This window comes from Camponotus floridanus, unplaced genomic scaffold (genome assembly GCF_003227725.1).
Source record: "Camponotus floridanus strain SB8 unplaced genomic scaffold, Cflo_v7.5 scaffold5, whole genome shotgun sequence".
Lineage (NCBI taxonomy): Eukaryota > Metazoa > Arthropoda > Insecta > Hymenoptera > Formicidae > Camponotus > Camponotus floridanus.
In genome coordinates this window covers 3189788-3206489 of record NW_020229658.1, presented here as the reverse complement: position 1 = coordinate 3206489, position 16702 = coordinate 3189788, and the positions used below count along the sequence as shown (strand labels likewise).

The 16702-nt window shown below is 27.5% G+C and overlaps 4 protein-coding genes across 5 annotated transcripts; 3 read left to right on the top strand and 1 right to left on the bottom strand.

Annotated features, from left to right (window-relative positions):
* Positions 1-185: 185 nt before the first annotated feature.
* Positions 186-5271, top strand: LOC105252597 (CTP synthase). Of its 2 annotated transcripts, none has more exons than XM_011260050.3 (11): positions 186-574; positions 1889-2059; positions 2219-2304; positions 2571-2738; positions 2896-3060; positions 3184-3471; positions 3719-3807; positions 3887-4185; positions 4293-4400; positions 4525-4740; positions 4918-5271. In XM_011260050.3, exons 1-11 carry the CDS (start codon positions 409-411, stop codon positions 5016-5018), a joined length of 1857 nt encoding a protein of 618 aa, XP_011258352.1. In that variant the 5' UTR covers positions 186-408; the 3' UTR covers positions 5019-5271. The 2 variants fall into 2 exon arrangements, with proteins under 2 accessions (XP_011258352.1, XP_011258353.1); XM_011260051.3 differs by having other exon boundaries at positions 190-574; positions 2571-2702; positions 4918-5270.
* A 1133-nt stretch (positions 5272-6404) lies between these two features.
* LOC105252596 (DNA replication licensing factor Mcm2) lies at positions 6405-11744 on the top strand. Its single transcript, XM_025412363.1, has 15 exons — positions 6405-6591; positions 6875-7047; positions 7283-7446; positions 7623-7705; positions 7776-7958; positions 8241-8452; positions 8567-8759; positions 8863-9066; positions 9211-9442; positions 9528-9778; positions 10117-10281; positions 10358-10663; positions 10786-10968; positions 11064-11219; positions 11530-11744. Exons 1-15 carry the CDS (start codon positions 6589-6591, stop codon positions 11656-11658), a joined length of 2637 nt encoding a protein of 878 aa, XP_025268148.1. The 5' UTR covers positions 6405-6588; the 3' UTR covers positions 11659-11744.
* Positions 11745-12312: 568 nt separating this feature from the next.
* On the bottom strand, positions 12313-13363 carry LOC105252595 (zinc finger CCHC domain-containing protein 10). The gene is made up of 3 exons (XM_011260048.3): positions 13223-13363; positions 12975-13124; positions 12313-12633 (listed from the first exon to the last, which is right to left on the bottom strand). The coding sequence occupies exons 1-3, from the start codon at positions 13255-13257 to the stop codon at positions 12381-12383; spliced, it is 438 nt and encodes a 145-aa protein (XP_011258350.1). The 5' UTR covers positions 13258-13363; the 3' UTR covers positions 12313-12380.
* A 293-nt stretch (positions 13364-13656) lies between these two features.
* Positions 13657-15671, top strand: LOC112639164. The gene is made up of 6 exons (XM_025412286.1): positions 13657-13842; positions 14474-14630; positions 14716-14884; positions 14968-15089; positions 15280-15476; positions 15570-15671. Exons 1-6 carry the CDS (start codon positions 13657-13659, stop codon positions 15669-15671), a joined length of 933 nt encoding a protein of 310 aa, XP_025268071.1.
* The last annotated feature ends 1031 nt before the right edge of the window (positions 15672-16702 follow it).

Sequence of the window (16702 nt, the reverse complement as noted above, 5' to 3'; positions counted from 1 at the left end):
AATCGGAAAGTACCCAAGGTGTAAATGCCCTGACAGGAGACAGATTTATGTTTGACAGCTACAATTTCTATTCGAATTTGCCACCAGTTCGCCAACAGAATTTATCTACCGAGTAATGTATATCTAATTAATTGTGCAACAAACACACAATTGAGAGCGGAAAAAATATTGGAAGTCCAGGGCCCAGGGTACCGTTATCTCCGAAGCTTGCCCTGGGACCCGGCCTGTCTATAAAAATCCCGCAGCGCGCGAGCTCGCAGCACTGTGCTTTACGTGCCGAAGGTACGTACACATAGTGTTGGCTCTTTTCGATTTCGTTCGATTTGTGCTCGAATTCGTTGCAATTGACATTTGCGAGCCCGCAGCGAGGTATCCAGCTCAAATCACCGGGAATCGGTTAGCCAAATCATGAAGTACATTCTGGTGACCGGTGGTGTGATCAGCGGCGTGGGCAAGGGTGTCATCGCCAGCTCGTTCGGCACTATCCTCAAGCATTGTAACATTCGCGTGACGTCCATAAAGATCGATCCCTACATTAACATCGACGCCGGGACCTTCTCGCCCTACGAGCACGGTGAGCACGACGTTAATTTTCGCACGTCACTGCACCCTATTCCATATGACATGTCTGAAAGACGGCGTTTCTCTCGTTAGCATATTTGAAATCGATCGATATGACTTTGAAATTGAATTCAATTTCCTGTACCATCGATACGGAAAAATAGGCTTTATCGCAGCACGTTGTCGCATAATATCATAGTACGATTCTAGCTCCTGAGAGAGATTTCCCACTTCTTAACGTTATGAAAATTTTTACTAATTTTTTTTTTCAATTAAATATAATTAAAATATATTAAAGATGTATATATGTGTGTATTACGAAGTTTAATTCAAATTATCTTGTCGGCATCTGTTTCTGTCTTGATTTATTTGATTAACGATAGAGAAGAAAATGAATTAAACAATGTGTCATCTGAATAAAATCGTAGTTGTGTGATAAAATTAAACAAAAATCGCTAACTTAAATGCCGCAGCGGATCAAGCTTTTATGGCGGTAAAATTTCCAGCCATGTGCTTGCGCCATTTTGTATGCTGCCACCACGCTATTTAGCAATTAATTAAGGTCAAATAAAGGCAGATTAATTTTTATAGTCGTATACAGATAAAATCAATCGCGCACATATATATAACGCAATAATAGATCATTAATTTCTCTATGCAAGTATTCTACACGAATCCGTCTGAATATTTTTAATCAGTCTTCCGGTTCTATACATGCATTTCCTGTATTCAAAAATTATAATTAAGAAAGATAGAGTTAGAAAGAAAAAACGCAATTTAAAAAAATAACATTAAAATTGATGTATAAGATTTATTTTGAAAGGAAAAATGATATTTATAAATTAAAATATAATTATATAATTATATAATTATATTTTTTATTAATAAAATTAAAATAATATGATAAATCCTTAATTTTCTGTGAAATTATATATTATTAAATTAATTAATGTAAGATCAAATGAAGCTAAATTATTATTCATATAATTTCAGCTATCATTCAGATAAAGTTTAATATATTTAAATATATCTGTGTGTGAAGCAATCAACATTGTTGATCAATTAAATTATTAAAATATAATATCATTATTATATAAATATGGTATAAATATGTTTGTATAATTTCATTCATCCATTAGGTTTCTAACATCCAATGAAACTTGATGCTTATCATCAACACATTCCATTGTTCAACCAAGTAAGCGATAAAAGCATTCCTCGAAGAGACTCTTGTGTTACTGATTTTCTACGAACACATCCGCTATCATTTTGCTATTGTTACTCTACTTATGTTACTACAAAGTCTTTTGTTTGTTCTATACAACAGGAGAAGTTTATGTACTCGATGATGGTGGTGAAGTGGATCTTGATTTGGGCAATTACGAGCGTTTTCTGGATATCACCCTTCATAAGGACAATAATATAACGACAGGAAAAATTTATCAACATGTTATTACAAAAGAGAGAAATGGAGATTATCTAGGAAAAACAGTACAAGGTATTGAAAAATACTTCTACCATAGATACTTCTACCAAAAATAAGTACTTCTACTTATATAATATTACACACACACACACACACACACAATATATGTATATGAGAAAAAGAGAGAGAGAGAAAGAGAACATGATATATTAATAAAAGCGGTTTTTTTAGTTGTACCTCATATTACTGATGCTATTCAGGAGTGGGTGGAAAGAGTTGCAAATCAATCTGTAACAGAAGATGGAGCTAAACCAGAGGTGTTGTTAATATATGAATTATTATGTTTCATAATTCTATAAAATGCAAAAATATTAGATTACATAATATTCTTGATGTATATTAGAAAAAACATGTATGTGTATAAATTTATTAATATATAAATTTTATACACATATACATGGATATATATGTATGTGTATGTATATGTATACCTATATATATATATATATATATATATATATATATATAAACTTTATGATAAAATATATATTCTAATACATAATTTATTAATAATTCTTTGCAGGTTTGCATAGTAGAATTGGGTGGCACAATAGGCGATATAGAGGGGATGCCATTTGTAGAAGCATTTAGGCAGTTTCAATTTAGAGTGAAGAAAGAAAACTTCTGTGTTGCTCATGTGTCTTTAGTGCCGCAGGTAACTGCGTTACATGCCTACAATCTTTACATACAGGTTACATATTTCCCGTTTACATATTTTTTCTATATTTTTTTTTCTATATTTTATATGCATATAATAAATGCATGATTAATTTTTGTGAAACTCCATAAACTCCGTTTTTGAAAACAATTTTCTCTGAATTATCATTGAAATATAAAATACTTTTTAGCCAAAATCAACAGGCGAACCCAAGACAAAACCAACACAATCTAGTGTGAGGGAATTACGTGGATTAGGTTTATCACCCGACTTAATAGTTTGTAGATCGGAAATGCCTATCGGCGATTCTGCCAAAGAAAAAATTTCAAATTTTTGTCATGTGGCTCCAGAGCAAGTAATTGTCAAAAGTTCATCTTAATATTATTATAAAAAAAGTTAATTGATTAATTAAAATTATTTGTTTGAAACTAATTAATTGAAATCAAATTAATTAAATGATATCAAATGTTTTTATCAGGTCATCACTATTCACGATTTAACGTCCATATATCGAGTACCACTTCTTATGGAATATCAGGGTGTTATAGAGTTTCTCAATGATCGATTGCAACTGAATATCGGAATGCCGCGTCCGCGTTCCTTCATGCGAAAATGGCGAGATTTAGCAGATCGCGTTGATCATTTGCGGAAGGATGTTAATATCGCTCTAGTAGGAAAATATACGAAACTCGAGGATTCTTACGCTTCTATTACAAAAGCGTTGCAACATGCTGCCATTGAGGCCGGTTATAAATTGAACTTGACGGTATTATCTCGCAATACTGTGTATTGTAATTATTTGAAATATATATAATAGAAATATAATTATATATATATATATATATATATATATATATATATAACTGTAACAATTACATAATCATTTAGAGAAAATAATATTTAATAACATTATATAACATATATATATATATATATATATATATATATATATATATATGTTATATAATGTTATTAAATATTATTTTCTCTAAATGATTATGTAATTGTTACAGTTTATTGAAGCTGCTAATTTAGAGCAAAGTACATTAATGGAAAATCCAGTTTTATATCATGAGGCTTGGCAACAGCTTTGTAAAAGCAAGTAAGTGTTACAATACATTTTTATGTTCTGTACTTCTAATATCCATAATTTTTAATAAAAATACATTTGTTGTGTGTAGTGGTGTTATTGTAGCAGGTGGCTTTGGTAAAAGAGGATTGGAAGGAAAGATTGAAGCCTGTCGATGGTGTAGAATGAACGACAAGCCGTTTCTCGGCATCTGTTTGGGTTTGCAAGCGGCGGTCATTGAATTCGCGCGAAACGTATTGAATCTTCAAACAGCAAATTCTACAGAAATTGATCCAGAGACTAGTAAACCTGTAGTGATAGACATGCCAGAACACAATCCGGAAGTGAAGGGGGGAACTATGAGGCTAGGCAAGAGACAAACGCGTTTCTACGACATTAATTCTGTCCTAAGTCAGTAATAGAATTCATGTTTTAATATGAGATCAATTTTTTTTTTCTGTGTCACAGTATATATTTTTTAATATGTATATTTTATATATTATTATTTTTCTCTACAGAAAAATTGTATGATAATAAAGATGTCATAGAAGAAAGACATAGGCATAGATATGAAATAAATCCGGAATACATTCAAGCTTTAGAAGCAGCTGGTTTAAAATTTGTAGGTGAGTTATATTGCATTTTCATATACAATAAGTTTTGTTTAATATACAGTTTTGTTTAATATAATATGTAATTTTAATTATATGTAATTAAGATATGTACTATACAATTCGACATTTTTTTTAGGTCGTGATGAAGATGAAAATATACGAATGGAAATTGCCGAATTGGAAGGACATAGTTATTATGTAGCTACACAGTTTCATCCTGAGTACCTATCCAGACCTTTAAAACCTTCACCACCATTCCTTGGTTTAATTTTAGCCAGTGTAGGCAAATTGAAGTATTATTTAGCACGGGGATGCAAATTTTCGCCTCGTCAATTGAGCGATAATGAATCAGGTAAAAATAAGATAATAGAAAAAAATATAAGAAAATCAAAATTTTTATTAATATAATTATATAATATATACATATATAATGTTTTGTATGTACATATAATGTTTTGTATGTACATATAATATAATCTCAATTTGCAAATTCATACAACTTACATATTTGTCATGTGGATTGTTACAGATGATGATTACATGTTGGAAGGAGTGTCAAAATTGCATTTGTCTAATAATGCAAATAGAAATGGTAGTAACATGTCAGATCTCAATTATGCTTTGTATTGAGTATAGTTTTATTATTGCAAATTTATATTTTGTCTCATTCCATTTTCCTATAATCTGATCCATATGTCTTTTTCTAGTCTTACATAATTTCTCTTTAAAAATTGAAATAGATGAATATGATAGATATATTTATATGATATATATTGTCAATATAAGTTTAAATCTTGATATAGTTGAAAAAAAAATTAATTGGGATCCTAACATAGTTTACAAAAGGCAACAACTATAGGTAGAAATATATAATTTATTACAACTTTAGGAATCTGTATTTCTAGTTGCTATGAAATTTTATGTTTTTGTTAATTATATATTTATATGTAACAGGTTTATAGAAAACAAATTTCATCATTTTTACACATTGTAATATATCACACTCTTTTATATTAGATTTAAACTTATTAAATAAGATTTTTATAAATCTTATTTAAATTAAATAATAAATTAAAATAAGTGTGAAAGAGAGATGAAATGCTGTACATAAGTAGTTTTTACAATATATTATAAAATATGCTATTCCCCAATTGCAAGTCTGCAGTATTTAAATTATATTTTTAGGTCAACAAGCCAATTTTCTACACATACAAAGTTTTTAGAAGAGAAATACTCTTTGAAAGTCTCTTGAAATATTTTAATTTTTATTTATAACTTTATATAAAACTCGTTATGTATAGCAATATTTTATTTAGATATTGTAAGTTTTATATTTTATAATAAATTATGTTTTAACAAAAATTTTTTGTATATTGATGTGTTTCAGATAAAATCAAAATATATAAGAATCTAGACTTTAAAGATTTAATTATATATATATAAGCCAAAGTCCATTTCTTTTTAAAAACTGGATTTTTCCCGTTTGTAAGTTATAATTATTTCTAAAGATTATTTAAGACTGAATAGCAACGATATTAATTTATCAGTCTTATTGTTAAGAATAGAAAAATTGAGAAAAAAAGTAATAATTAAAATTTAATTAAAATTAAAATTTTTATAATATTATATAATACTTGAAATTTGTATCTCATTTATTTTTATACCGTTTGATACTTTGTTCATATTTGAAATTAAAGTTTGAATCCTTAAATTTTAAATTTTCTTATGTAAAAAGATTCTGCGTCATAAAAGGTAGGTAGGTAAATAAAAAAAAGTTATGAATATTTTTTTAATATATTATAATGTATAATACGTTTTTTTTAATTATCTATTTTATTTGATTTTTTTAATATGTAAATTTAGCTAAATGAAACCTGATTCGTCACTTTCACGTTCTATTCTGGACTTTCATGTTCTATTGGTTGAAAATTTCATTCAACACGCATATCTTTCTTTGCTATTGAGAATCTGCGACAAAACTATAGCCTTTATCTTTACAAAGATTTTCCCGCCAAGTGTAATATTTTTTGGCCGCCTTGTGTTGACGGCTTGTGGCTTGTGCTGCATGTGGATGTGACGATTTAATTCTATTTTTCAATTTTGTTGCAGTAGCTGCAAAAATAAAAAAACGGTGATAAACTTCCCGCAGTAATATAAAAAATACTTTTTCTCGTGGCAAAAGCCTATCATAAATAACAACATGGTAAAGTATAAAAATGTATAAAATAATATAATATAATTATAGATGCAAATAAAGCAGATTTCTGATAACTTTAGAATGTTTAAAATATTATATATGTAATTTATAAAAAATTATTTATATAGTATTGTTGTCTTATTACAATTATTTATATAATTGTAATATATTATTTATATTTACATTATAATATGCATTTAATAATAATATAATATATTGTATATTTTCCCTTAATTAAGAATAATTAAGAAAAATGAGATAATATTTAATTTCATTGTGCATTTATTAGAGTGAACAAAGCTCTCCTTTACGCTCTGAACGACATACTGATGCAATGACCTCTCCTGCACCTAATATAGAAGAGCCATTTGAAAATGAATCCGAGTTACTTGGTGAGGATAATGGTGCTAATAATGAGGAAGAAGAGGAAGGAGAAGAATTATTTGGAGATAATATGGAGGCGTAAGGATTTAATATCTTTATAATATTAGTTTTGATGTAATATATGTTAATATACATGGAAAAATAATAACTAATAATATATATATAAACTTATACTTGTTTTTTTAAAGAGTTAATTAAAATATTACATATATGTTATATAAGAATATATGTTATATATGTTATATGAATATATGTTATATAAAAAACAATTAGAATAAAATTAACGCAATAAAATTATCTTTTTTTATAATAGGGATTATCGTCCTATGTCAGCATTGGATAGATATGATCCCAATCTACTTGATGATTCAGAATACTCAGAAATGTCTCAGGGTGAACGTATAGCTGCAGAAACAGAAATGCGAAAAAGAGACCGTGCAGCTGGTATTATAAGAGATGATCGTGATCTGCTTTATGGTAACTTTTAATCATTTTCTATTTAAAGCAAAGGATAAAACATCAATTATAAATTATAAAAAGAACTTATAATCAACTCTAATATAATTTATAAAAGTCAGAGAAATGGATTTATAAAATTATTGAATATATAATATTTCTCAAAAGCATTCAAAGATCATCTTTTATATTTCTAGATGAAAGTGATGAAGAAGATGTGCAAGCACGCAAGCGACGCATGGCTGAAAAAGCTGCTGCTGGCATAATAGAAGATGCAGAAGTAATAATCTTTTCACATTATGTATAAATATTATGTGCACAATTATTTAATGTTTTCTTCATTATTCCAGATGATTGAATCCATAGAGAATTTAGAGGATACTAAAGGACACTCAATAAAGGAATGGGTTATGATGCTAGGACCACGAACAGAAATTTCAAATCGTTTTAAAAGCTTTCTTCGCACTCATACAAATTCCAAGGGACAGTATATGTATAAAGAGCGTATTCGCCATATGTGTGAAAGTAATCAGGTATATCAAATCTTGTATATATAATGTATATATAATTTTAACAAAAAATCCTAATTTTTCTTAATTTTATTTTTAATTTATCCATGATAAACTTTGGAATCATAAAAAAAATTTATTTTATACTCGTGAAGATAAAAATATCAATATTTTATATCTTTTTAATATGAAATTTCTTTTTCTTTATTTTTATAAAATTATAATAATTGCTTTTATTTCATGATATCAAATCTATTTAAGTGTTTTTATTTCATGAGGTTCTTGTGTTTCTCTTTATTTCAATAGTCTAGTTTCATAGTGGAATTTCCCATTCTTGCCAGTAAGGAACATGTTTTGGCCTATTTTTTACCAGAAGCACCGTTTCAAATGCTCGAGATATTTGATGAAGTTGCAAAGGAATTGGTGCTGACAATTTTCCCCAGTTATGAAAGAGTCACGTCAGAAATTCACGTGAGAATATCGGAACTGCCGTTGATCGAAGAATTGCGCACATTCAGGTAAAGATTTATATTTAATATTTCATTTAGTTAATACTTTATTTAGCTCTATACACAATTTCGATAATGCAAATGATATATTAACATAATTTGGCTTTTACTTTGTTATTATAGAAAACTCCACTTGAATCAACTAGTTCGAACACTTGGAGTTGTAACGGCGACTACGGGAGTCTTACCACAATTATCGGTGGTGAAATACGATTGTACGAAATGCGGTTACGTCCTCGGACCATTTGTTCAATCCCAAAACACTGAAGTCAAACCGGGCTCATGTCCCGAGTGTCAGAGCGTTGGACCATTCATGGTAAATCAAAAAATAAAATTCTACATTTTATTCTTACACATTGCCATTTTATTATATAAAATGTTCTTATTTGGGTGTAATTAATAAATATATCATCTTTTAGATCAATATGGAGCAAACTATATATAGAAATTATCAAAAGATAACGGTACAAGAATCTCCGGGTAGAATACCCGCTGGCAGAATACCACGCAGTAAAGATTGCATTTTGCTGTCCGATCTTTGTGATCGTTGTAAACCTGGAGATGAAATAGACGTTACCGCTATTTACACCAATAATTATGATGGTTCTTTAAACACTGAACAGGTAAAATTAAATTTTCAACTCATAGGTAATTAATTATGTTTTTCTTAATATTATTCCACAGCATACATTAAAGAATTAATCCCTTTTTATAAAAATTTTTATAAAAGAAAGAAGTATTCTAATTTATTATATTTCTACATATAGGGTTTCCCAGTATTCTCCACAGTACTATTAGCTAATCATTTATTTGTCAAAGATTCGAAAGAAATTGTAGATTCATTGACAGAAGAGGACATCTCGAGTATACTTGCTCTGAGTAAAGATCAACGAATTGCAGATCGCATTGTTGCAAGTATCGCGCCTTCAATTTATGGACACGAAAACATTAAAAGAGCTTTGGCACTGACAATATTCAGTGGCGAACCAAAAAATCCTGGTATTTATTTTGATTCTAATTGATTCATTTTATCAATATAAAAATACGATCTTTCATTATATATGTTGAATATTGCAATATATAGGCAACAAGCACAAGGTACGCGGTGATATAAATGTTCTGTTGTGCGGAGATCCTGGCACTGCTAAGTCACAGTTTTTGAAATATGTGGAAAAAGTGGCACCAAGAGTGGTTTTCACGACAGGTCAGGGTGCCTCAGCCGTTGGTTTGACCGCTTATGTAAGGAGATCACCAATCAGCAAAGAGTGGACTTTGGAAGCTGGAGCTTTGGTTCTTGCCGATCATGGAATATGTCTCATTGACGAGTTCGATAAAGTATATATTTATATAATTAAAGTGACTATAATAAAACATATGTTAATATCAAAAACATATTAATATCATAAATATTAATATCAATGTAAATATCAATATTTTAATTATTGTTAATAATAAACATTTATAAAATTTTTATATAATATGAATGTAGATTATTTATATAGTATGTACATATATGTATACATATATATATGTATAATTTATATATATATATATATATAATATATGTATATAATTTTATAAATTATAAACATATAATTTATAAAATTTTCATCATAGTTCAATGAGAATAATTAAAATTATTAAAGGCATATTGCAATTTCCATTTTTCCTAGATGAACGATCAGGATAGAACATCTATTCATGAAGCTATGGAGCAGCAAAGTATTTCTATCTCGAAGGCTGGAATCGTTACGTCTCTACATGCCAGATGCGCAGTGATAGCGGCATCTAATCCTATCGGTGGTCGATACGATCCCAGTATGACTTTTGCAGAAAATGTATGTTGTACTTGTTATATCTTTTAATATTCTGCTTTTCCGTATAAACTCTTATGATTTATAAAATTACATGCAGGTGGATCTGTCGGAACCGATCCTCTCACGATTCGACGTATTATGCATAGTAAAAGACGAAGTCGATCCCATGCAAGATCGTCATCTAGCTAAATTTGTCGTTAATTCGCATATTAAGCATCATCCGACAAGTACAGAAAGAACACAGGGCATAGAGTTGGATCCCGTCACGCAAAGTTTATGTATTTCACAGGATCTTCTTAAAAAATATATCGTTTACGCAAAACAGAACATACATCCGAAATTGACCAATATTGATCAAGACAAAGTCGCTAAATTATATAGTCAGTTAAGACAGGAAAGCTTGGTAAGTCAGTAAAACAAGAATCTATTTATATATATTGGATAATTTTCAAAAAGTGATTAAAAAAATATACATAAATATTTTTACATATTAAAATGTTCCATATGTTGCATATATTGTTATAGGCGACCGGAAGCTTGCCAATTACCGTACGTCATATAGAAAGTATTATTCGTATGGCAGAAGCTAGTGCCAAAATGCACTTGAGAGATCATGTTCAAGAAAGTGATATGAATCTCGCCATCAGAATAATTCTTGATAGTTTTGTAGATACACAAAAATATTCCGTTATGAAATCTATGCGTCAGGTATTTCTTTAATCTTTTTTTATGTGTAGCCTCAATCTGCATTTAATCTGAAAAGATTTAAACTTTTTCTAATATACATATAAATTTCATTACAGACATTCCAAAAATATTTATCATATAAGAAAGATCATAGTGAACTCCTATATTACATACTACGGCAAATTACTTTAGACACTTTGGCGTTTCAAAAAGCTTTGCATGGCGGGCGTATCATGACTGTCGAAATTTCAGAAAAGGATCTATTGGAACGGGTAATATAAAGGATTTAAGCTTGAAAATTAGGGATTAAATTTGAAAATTACATAGAATTAACAATATAATCAACTACAAATTATTTCAATGGTTTAGACTAAAAAGATTTTAATCTTATTTTACTTTTCATATCCAATTTATACATGATCTTATATGTATAAATACTCTTCATTATTTTTAACATCACAAATATATATATAAAAATCTTTCTATTCAAATATCCAGTTATAACTTTTATTCATTTCTTCATATCTATATATATAAAATAAAACACATTTTGTACTGATATTAATGTTTTATGGGTTATAGGCAAAACAAATTGATATACACAATCTGCATCCATTTTACGAAAGTGATATATTCAAGACAAACAATTTCGTTTACGAATCAAGGAGAAAAGTAATAGTGCAGACTCTGCCTGAAGGTATTGAAGATTGATTCGAAAGAAAACATTTGTGTACATGAATATTTGAATTATATAACTTTTTTTATCTTGTATGTGTGTATAAAATTTTTATATTGCATTAAAATGTTGAATTAATTTCTTTCATGTCATTATTAAACATTGTTACATAATTATTGTGATATTCCGTTAAATACATTATATTTATAACAAAACAATTAGATTATTAATTTTGTTATATTTAAGTATGCATGTAATAGTAGCAAAAATAATGCATTATATTTCAATATCCATTCTATATAATAATTAGCAATAGATTTTCACAATTACAATTATAAAAATTTTAATGAAAATAATATGGTAAATGCTAATGCAATATAAGAAAATTTATATATTTTGTGTGCTAAAAAAGTCTTATAATAAGCTATATCAGTATACATATTTCATACCTATATCTATACTATATATAAGATTGTACAAGACTATACATATCTTATATAGAAATTGATTTTACAGAAATGTTACAAATAATGATAATTATGCAGTCAAAAAATAAACGTGAAAAAAAGGTTTTACTTTGTCTAAGCATGTTTTATATATAAATTAGTTCATGAGAAAAAAATATTTCATTTTACATGTACTACAACAGATAAAATAAGATTCTCAAATGATTTTGTATAGAACAATAATTATATAAAAAAAACATGACAAGATAGCCAGAAAAAAATTCATTCTTCAACTCATTATGTGATCTGTGCTATTTTTTATAAGAGTTGTAACTGCTACTACTACTACTACTACTACAACTGCTAGTACTAGTACTACTACTGCTACTACTAGATGCACTGTCGCTAGAGTCCGATTCGCTATCCGATGAAGAACTGCTGCTACTACTTTTACTACTTGATTCTTCACTGCTAGAAGAACTTGAGTCGCTTGAACTGCTGGATTCTTCCTTCCTCATTTTCTTTCTGACATGATTCTTTTTTGTTTCTTTATTTTGCACCTGACTAAAAATAGAATACATTTAAATATATTTAATGTCTGTTAAACTTATTCAAATGTAGATTTCATCCCTTAATATTAAGATCAAAAATGTATTTAATTTTTAACTTTGGATATTAAATTTATTGTACATGTTCTTTTATCCATACATTTTTTATAAAAAAGGGAGAAGAAAAATATAAATAATCTAATTTGAGTAATCTTAATATCAAAATATTTCTTCTTGTTTCTTTAAAAATTGAAAAATAATTTCTTCCATGTATTTCAAGAAGTATGATTTATCAAGAGAGAAATATCATGTATACGTATAACAAAAGAACTCAACAAAAGAACTGAGATAACATACGTATTGTTATCTTGTTGCTGCTGCAAAGTTTTCTTCAATTGTGACGTGCGAGAGGATCTGTGCAGGTATTTCCTTTTGCCCTTACACTCGTAACTCCAGTGTCCCATTTCCAGACATTTCTGGCAACGAACTCCTTGCGGAAATGGGTCCCTGCAAATTTGAAGAAAAATCAAAAGAATTGCAAATGTGTCACGTTGCGGCTCTTACATCGCGATGTTTTACTTTCGCACTATAAATCGCATACTTACGCTTTTTTCATCAATTTTATACCATTTGAACTCATGATTAGTTTATCAGCATAACCAAAGAGATTTCAAAACGAATGATTAAGCGATCACGTTTCTGTTTCTCGTATTCTGAACTTTGTTTATATGGCTAGGAATCTCTCATTCGCAAGTGTTCACAAAGCTATAATTTCCAATTTCCAATGTGCGTCAGAATTATGAGAAGTTTTCATTTGTCGATATGCATGCTTATTGGTTAGAAATCTTATCCAATAACATTTCACAAAAATTACACTGACAATGATGAAAATCTATGTTCTATGTTTCAAATTTTCGATGTTTAGAAACACCGAATTTGAATATTGAATTAAAATATTATAAGAAAATAATTAAAATTTAGTGCAAATATCTTATGTTGATATTTCGAATTTTATTATACTTTGATAGAAAAAAAAGAAATGAATAATTCGGATAATATTTCTCTTGCGAATAACGCTACTTCAAAAAATGCTATTTCAAATTCTCTTTTAATCGCCTATGGACATAAAAGCGTAGAATTAAAGATTATAAAAGATACAATAAGTATGTATCAGAATAGTTTTTTAGAAAAGGAAAAAGTATTAAAAGAAGAAAAACAAAAGCTGGTAATTGCTCAAGAAATTTTTTTATACATGTATTCATTTTATACATTATTTTATACATTATATATTGGCGGAATTTGTAAAAAAAATTTCTTTATAGAATTTTGTAATTAAGAGAGTAGAAAAATACAATTTGAAAAAGATAAGAAGTATTTATATAGTAAGTATTATAATTTTTTCAATTTATGTGTTCTAATACAATAAGTTTAATTATGAAAGTTAAATCTGCAAAAGTTGCAAAAATTTATCTTTTAGTTTATAGTTTATCTTTTGTCGAATTTTCCTAAAATTTGACAATTTTTCAAGAGTATTAAAAAAACATATTATACGTTGCATTATCAAGCAACATTTATCAGTGAAATTAATGGAAAAATGTTTTGTAGATTCCGCCAATGAATATTAGACAAATTTTAGTAATAAAATTATAAAAGTAGTAAAAAAAGTGAATAAGAACCAAATAGAATTAATAATTTTAAATTATTATTAAATTTTCCCTATGCAATGTCTACTGGTTCATCTTATGTCCATGTATAATGGAGAATTTTTGAGTGATTTAACTATAATAATTATAATTAACAATTTAGCCATAATATATAACAGAATTGTCTAATGAAATATTATATTTTTAATTTAGGAGGAATTAAATTATCAAGTGTGGTCAGTAGAAGAGTCATTTTGCGAACAAGTATGGCAATTTTCTCACGAACATAATTTCTTTGATATCTTCAAATATTATCCCTTTGTTATAAAAACTGATCACTGCGCAAAGCAAAAAAATAATGATAAAAACGGTATAATTAATGCACTAAAGATTAAAAATTAAAATTTAAGAAATTAGATCTTTTCATTAATCTTTTCATAATAATTCACTATTAGATATTGTAAAGGACTCGGAACTGACTGATCTTATAAATGAAATTGATACAATTAAAGCAGAAATATTTAGCTTAAATCATGAAAAAAATATCAAACATGAGATGGAGATTGCCTTAATAAACTTACAAAAATTACAATTAATTGCAGATGACATTACAGAATTACTGAAGTATGTTTACAATATTTTCATGTTTCATTATAATCAATATTCCGCAATTATTATAACAATTTGACGATTTTTTTAAATTCTAGGTTGATAAGTCCTTTAGAATCTCCATACAAACTCGCGACGATATCAATACCAATATATGACGAAGTAATTTCTGATAGTGTAAATAAAATCAAACGACATATGAATGATACAGGTCGCAAAAGTATACGCAATTATAATATACGCGTAAATATACGCAATTATTATAGTATAATTTTGGCGTAATAAATTATATAATATAATATATTTTAAATGTATTTTACAATCAATTAATAACTTTCATATGCTATTAATTTTATAAATACTGTTCCAACGATTATATTATTCATATTATTTTTGCAATTCTTTCGCAGACTCGATAAACAAAAAAACATGTAATAATCAAAAGGAGAAGCCAGTGAAAAATAAATCATGCCTAAAAAATGACATATCGAATTTTACGCTTACTAATAAAATAACAATTGCATCTCCTAAAATTTATCCTCAATTATCTCTTGAAAAGAGTATCGTGCATACTGCGAAAACAACAATGACGGATATATCTACAGAAGTATATATAATAAAGTTATTTCCTTTTTATTAATCACTTTATGTATTCTGTAATAATAATAATAATAATAAAACATTTTAATAATGATTACAGTTTACATGCAACGAGAAATATGAAAATTTTATTCCAAAAAAACGCAGTGAAATTTCTATTAAATTTGAACAGCATCGTCAACATATAATTAATAATTATTAATTATAATTTTATATTTTTCACATAAATAAATTTAAATATTAAAAATTAAGTTTTTAATATAAATATATTTTTATTAAAAACTACCTTTAGTTCAATAATGTTAAGACTCATTAATTAAGCAGTAATATAAAATTTATTACTATCAACTATTACTTTGAAAATCATTTTACATTATGTAAAAAGAAATTTTAATAGTAATTTAAATATTTTATCAAGAGTTAAAAGGACATCATGCGAAAAGAAGCAGAGAAATGTGAATTTCGGGAAAATATTTCATAATATATTTGTATATTTAGAAATATTTATACAGCGTCTCGTATGATTACGTAATGTACACTGAATTACATTTAATATTACATTCTTGGAATTATTTTACACATAACACAATATTTTGTGTCTTGCTCAATAAACTATTCGATAAGTATTTATTATCTCAGAATACCTTATTATGTGTTTGCAATTGTTATGTAAATTTCTCACTTGCAAACCACAGGGACTATGTGCCGTCTATTAATTTATGTATTTTGCTTTTTTTTAAAACTGTTTAACAGTTTATCACAACGGATTGTATTGTATCACCAATTTTGTGGCAACTTACATATGAATGGCTCCATGGATTTTCCACACGTGAAGACTTTCATTACAATATCTAGGGATTAATTTGTTAAACGATCGCCACGTCATGTCATTTAGATAATCCTGGAACATTAATCTAATTAACAAAAATAACATTCTTTAAAATTGCAGCCTTCGTATATAGAATATATTCATATCTCTTTGTTGCAATTAAATTTTCCAGAGTTCATTATTGATTTTTCATTAAATTAAAAATACAATCCAAGATTTTAAAAACCTAGATATTTTCTTTTTTTAAATTTTTATTTTGATTTTTTAATTTTAATGTATTAATATCCTGTAACGTTTAACATCTTATCTTGCAACAATAAACAAACTTAATAATCAAAATATTTAAAATAAAAAAATTGCAAAAGTAATATTAATAAACACCCTTGCAACTCCAAATAACATAT

Excerpts from the sequence above, each read along its gene's own strand:
- LOC105252597 (XM_011260050.3), top strand. The coding sequence starts at position 409 with ATGAAGTACATTCTGGTGACCGGTGGTGTGATCAGCGGCGTGGGCAAG. Across the intron at positions 2,739-2,895 it reads CCTACAATCTTTACATACAG|CCAAAATCAACAGGCGAACC; the intron begins GTTACATATTTC and ends AATACTTTTTAG. Across the intron at positions 4,401-4,524 it reads AGCTGGTTTAAAATTTGTAG|GTCGTGATGAAGATGAAAAT; the intron begins GTGAGTTATATT and ends CATTTTTTTTAG.
- LOC105252596 (XM_025412363.1), top strand. Across the intron at positions 7,706-7,775 it reads GCATAATAGAAGATGCAGAA|ATGATTGAATCCATAGAGAA; the intron begins GTAATAATCTTT and ends TCATTATTCCAG. Across the intron at positions 10,969-11,063 it reads TTATGAAATCTATGCGTCAG|ACATTCCAAAAATATTTATC; the intron begins GTATTTCTTTAA and ends ATTTCATTACAG.
- LOC105252595 (XM_011260048.3), bottom strand. The coding sequence starts at position 13,257 with ATGAGTTCAAATGGTATAAAATTGATGAAAAAAGC. Across the intron at positions 13,125-13,222 it reads ATAAAATTGATGAAAAAAGC|GGACCCATTTCCGCAAGGAG; the intron begins GTAAGTATGCGA and ends TCAAATTTGCAG. Across the intron at positions 12,634-12,974 it reads CAGCAACAAGATAACAATAC|TCAGGTGCAAAATAAAGAAA; the intron begins GTATGTTATCTC and ends TTCTATTTTTAG.
- LOC112639164 (XM_025412286.1), top strand. The coding sequence starts at position 13,657 with ATGAATAATTCGGATAATATTTCTCTTGCGAATAACGCTACTTCAAAA. Across the intron at positions 14,631-14,715 it reads AAAAAATAATGATAAAAACG|ATATTGTAAAGGACTCGGAA; the intron begins GTATAATTAATG and ends ATTCACTATTAG. Across the intron at positions 15,090-15,279 it reads GAATGATACAGGTCGCAAAA|ACTCGATAAACAAAAAAACA; the intron begins GTATACGCAATT and ends ATTCTTTCGCAG.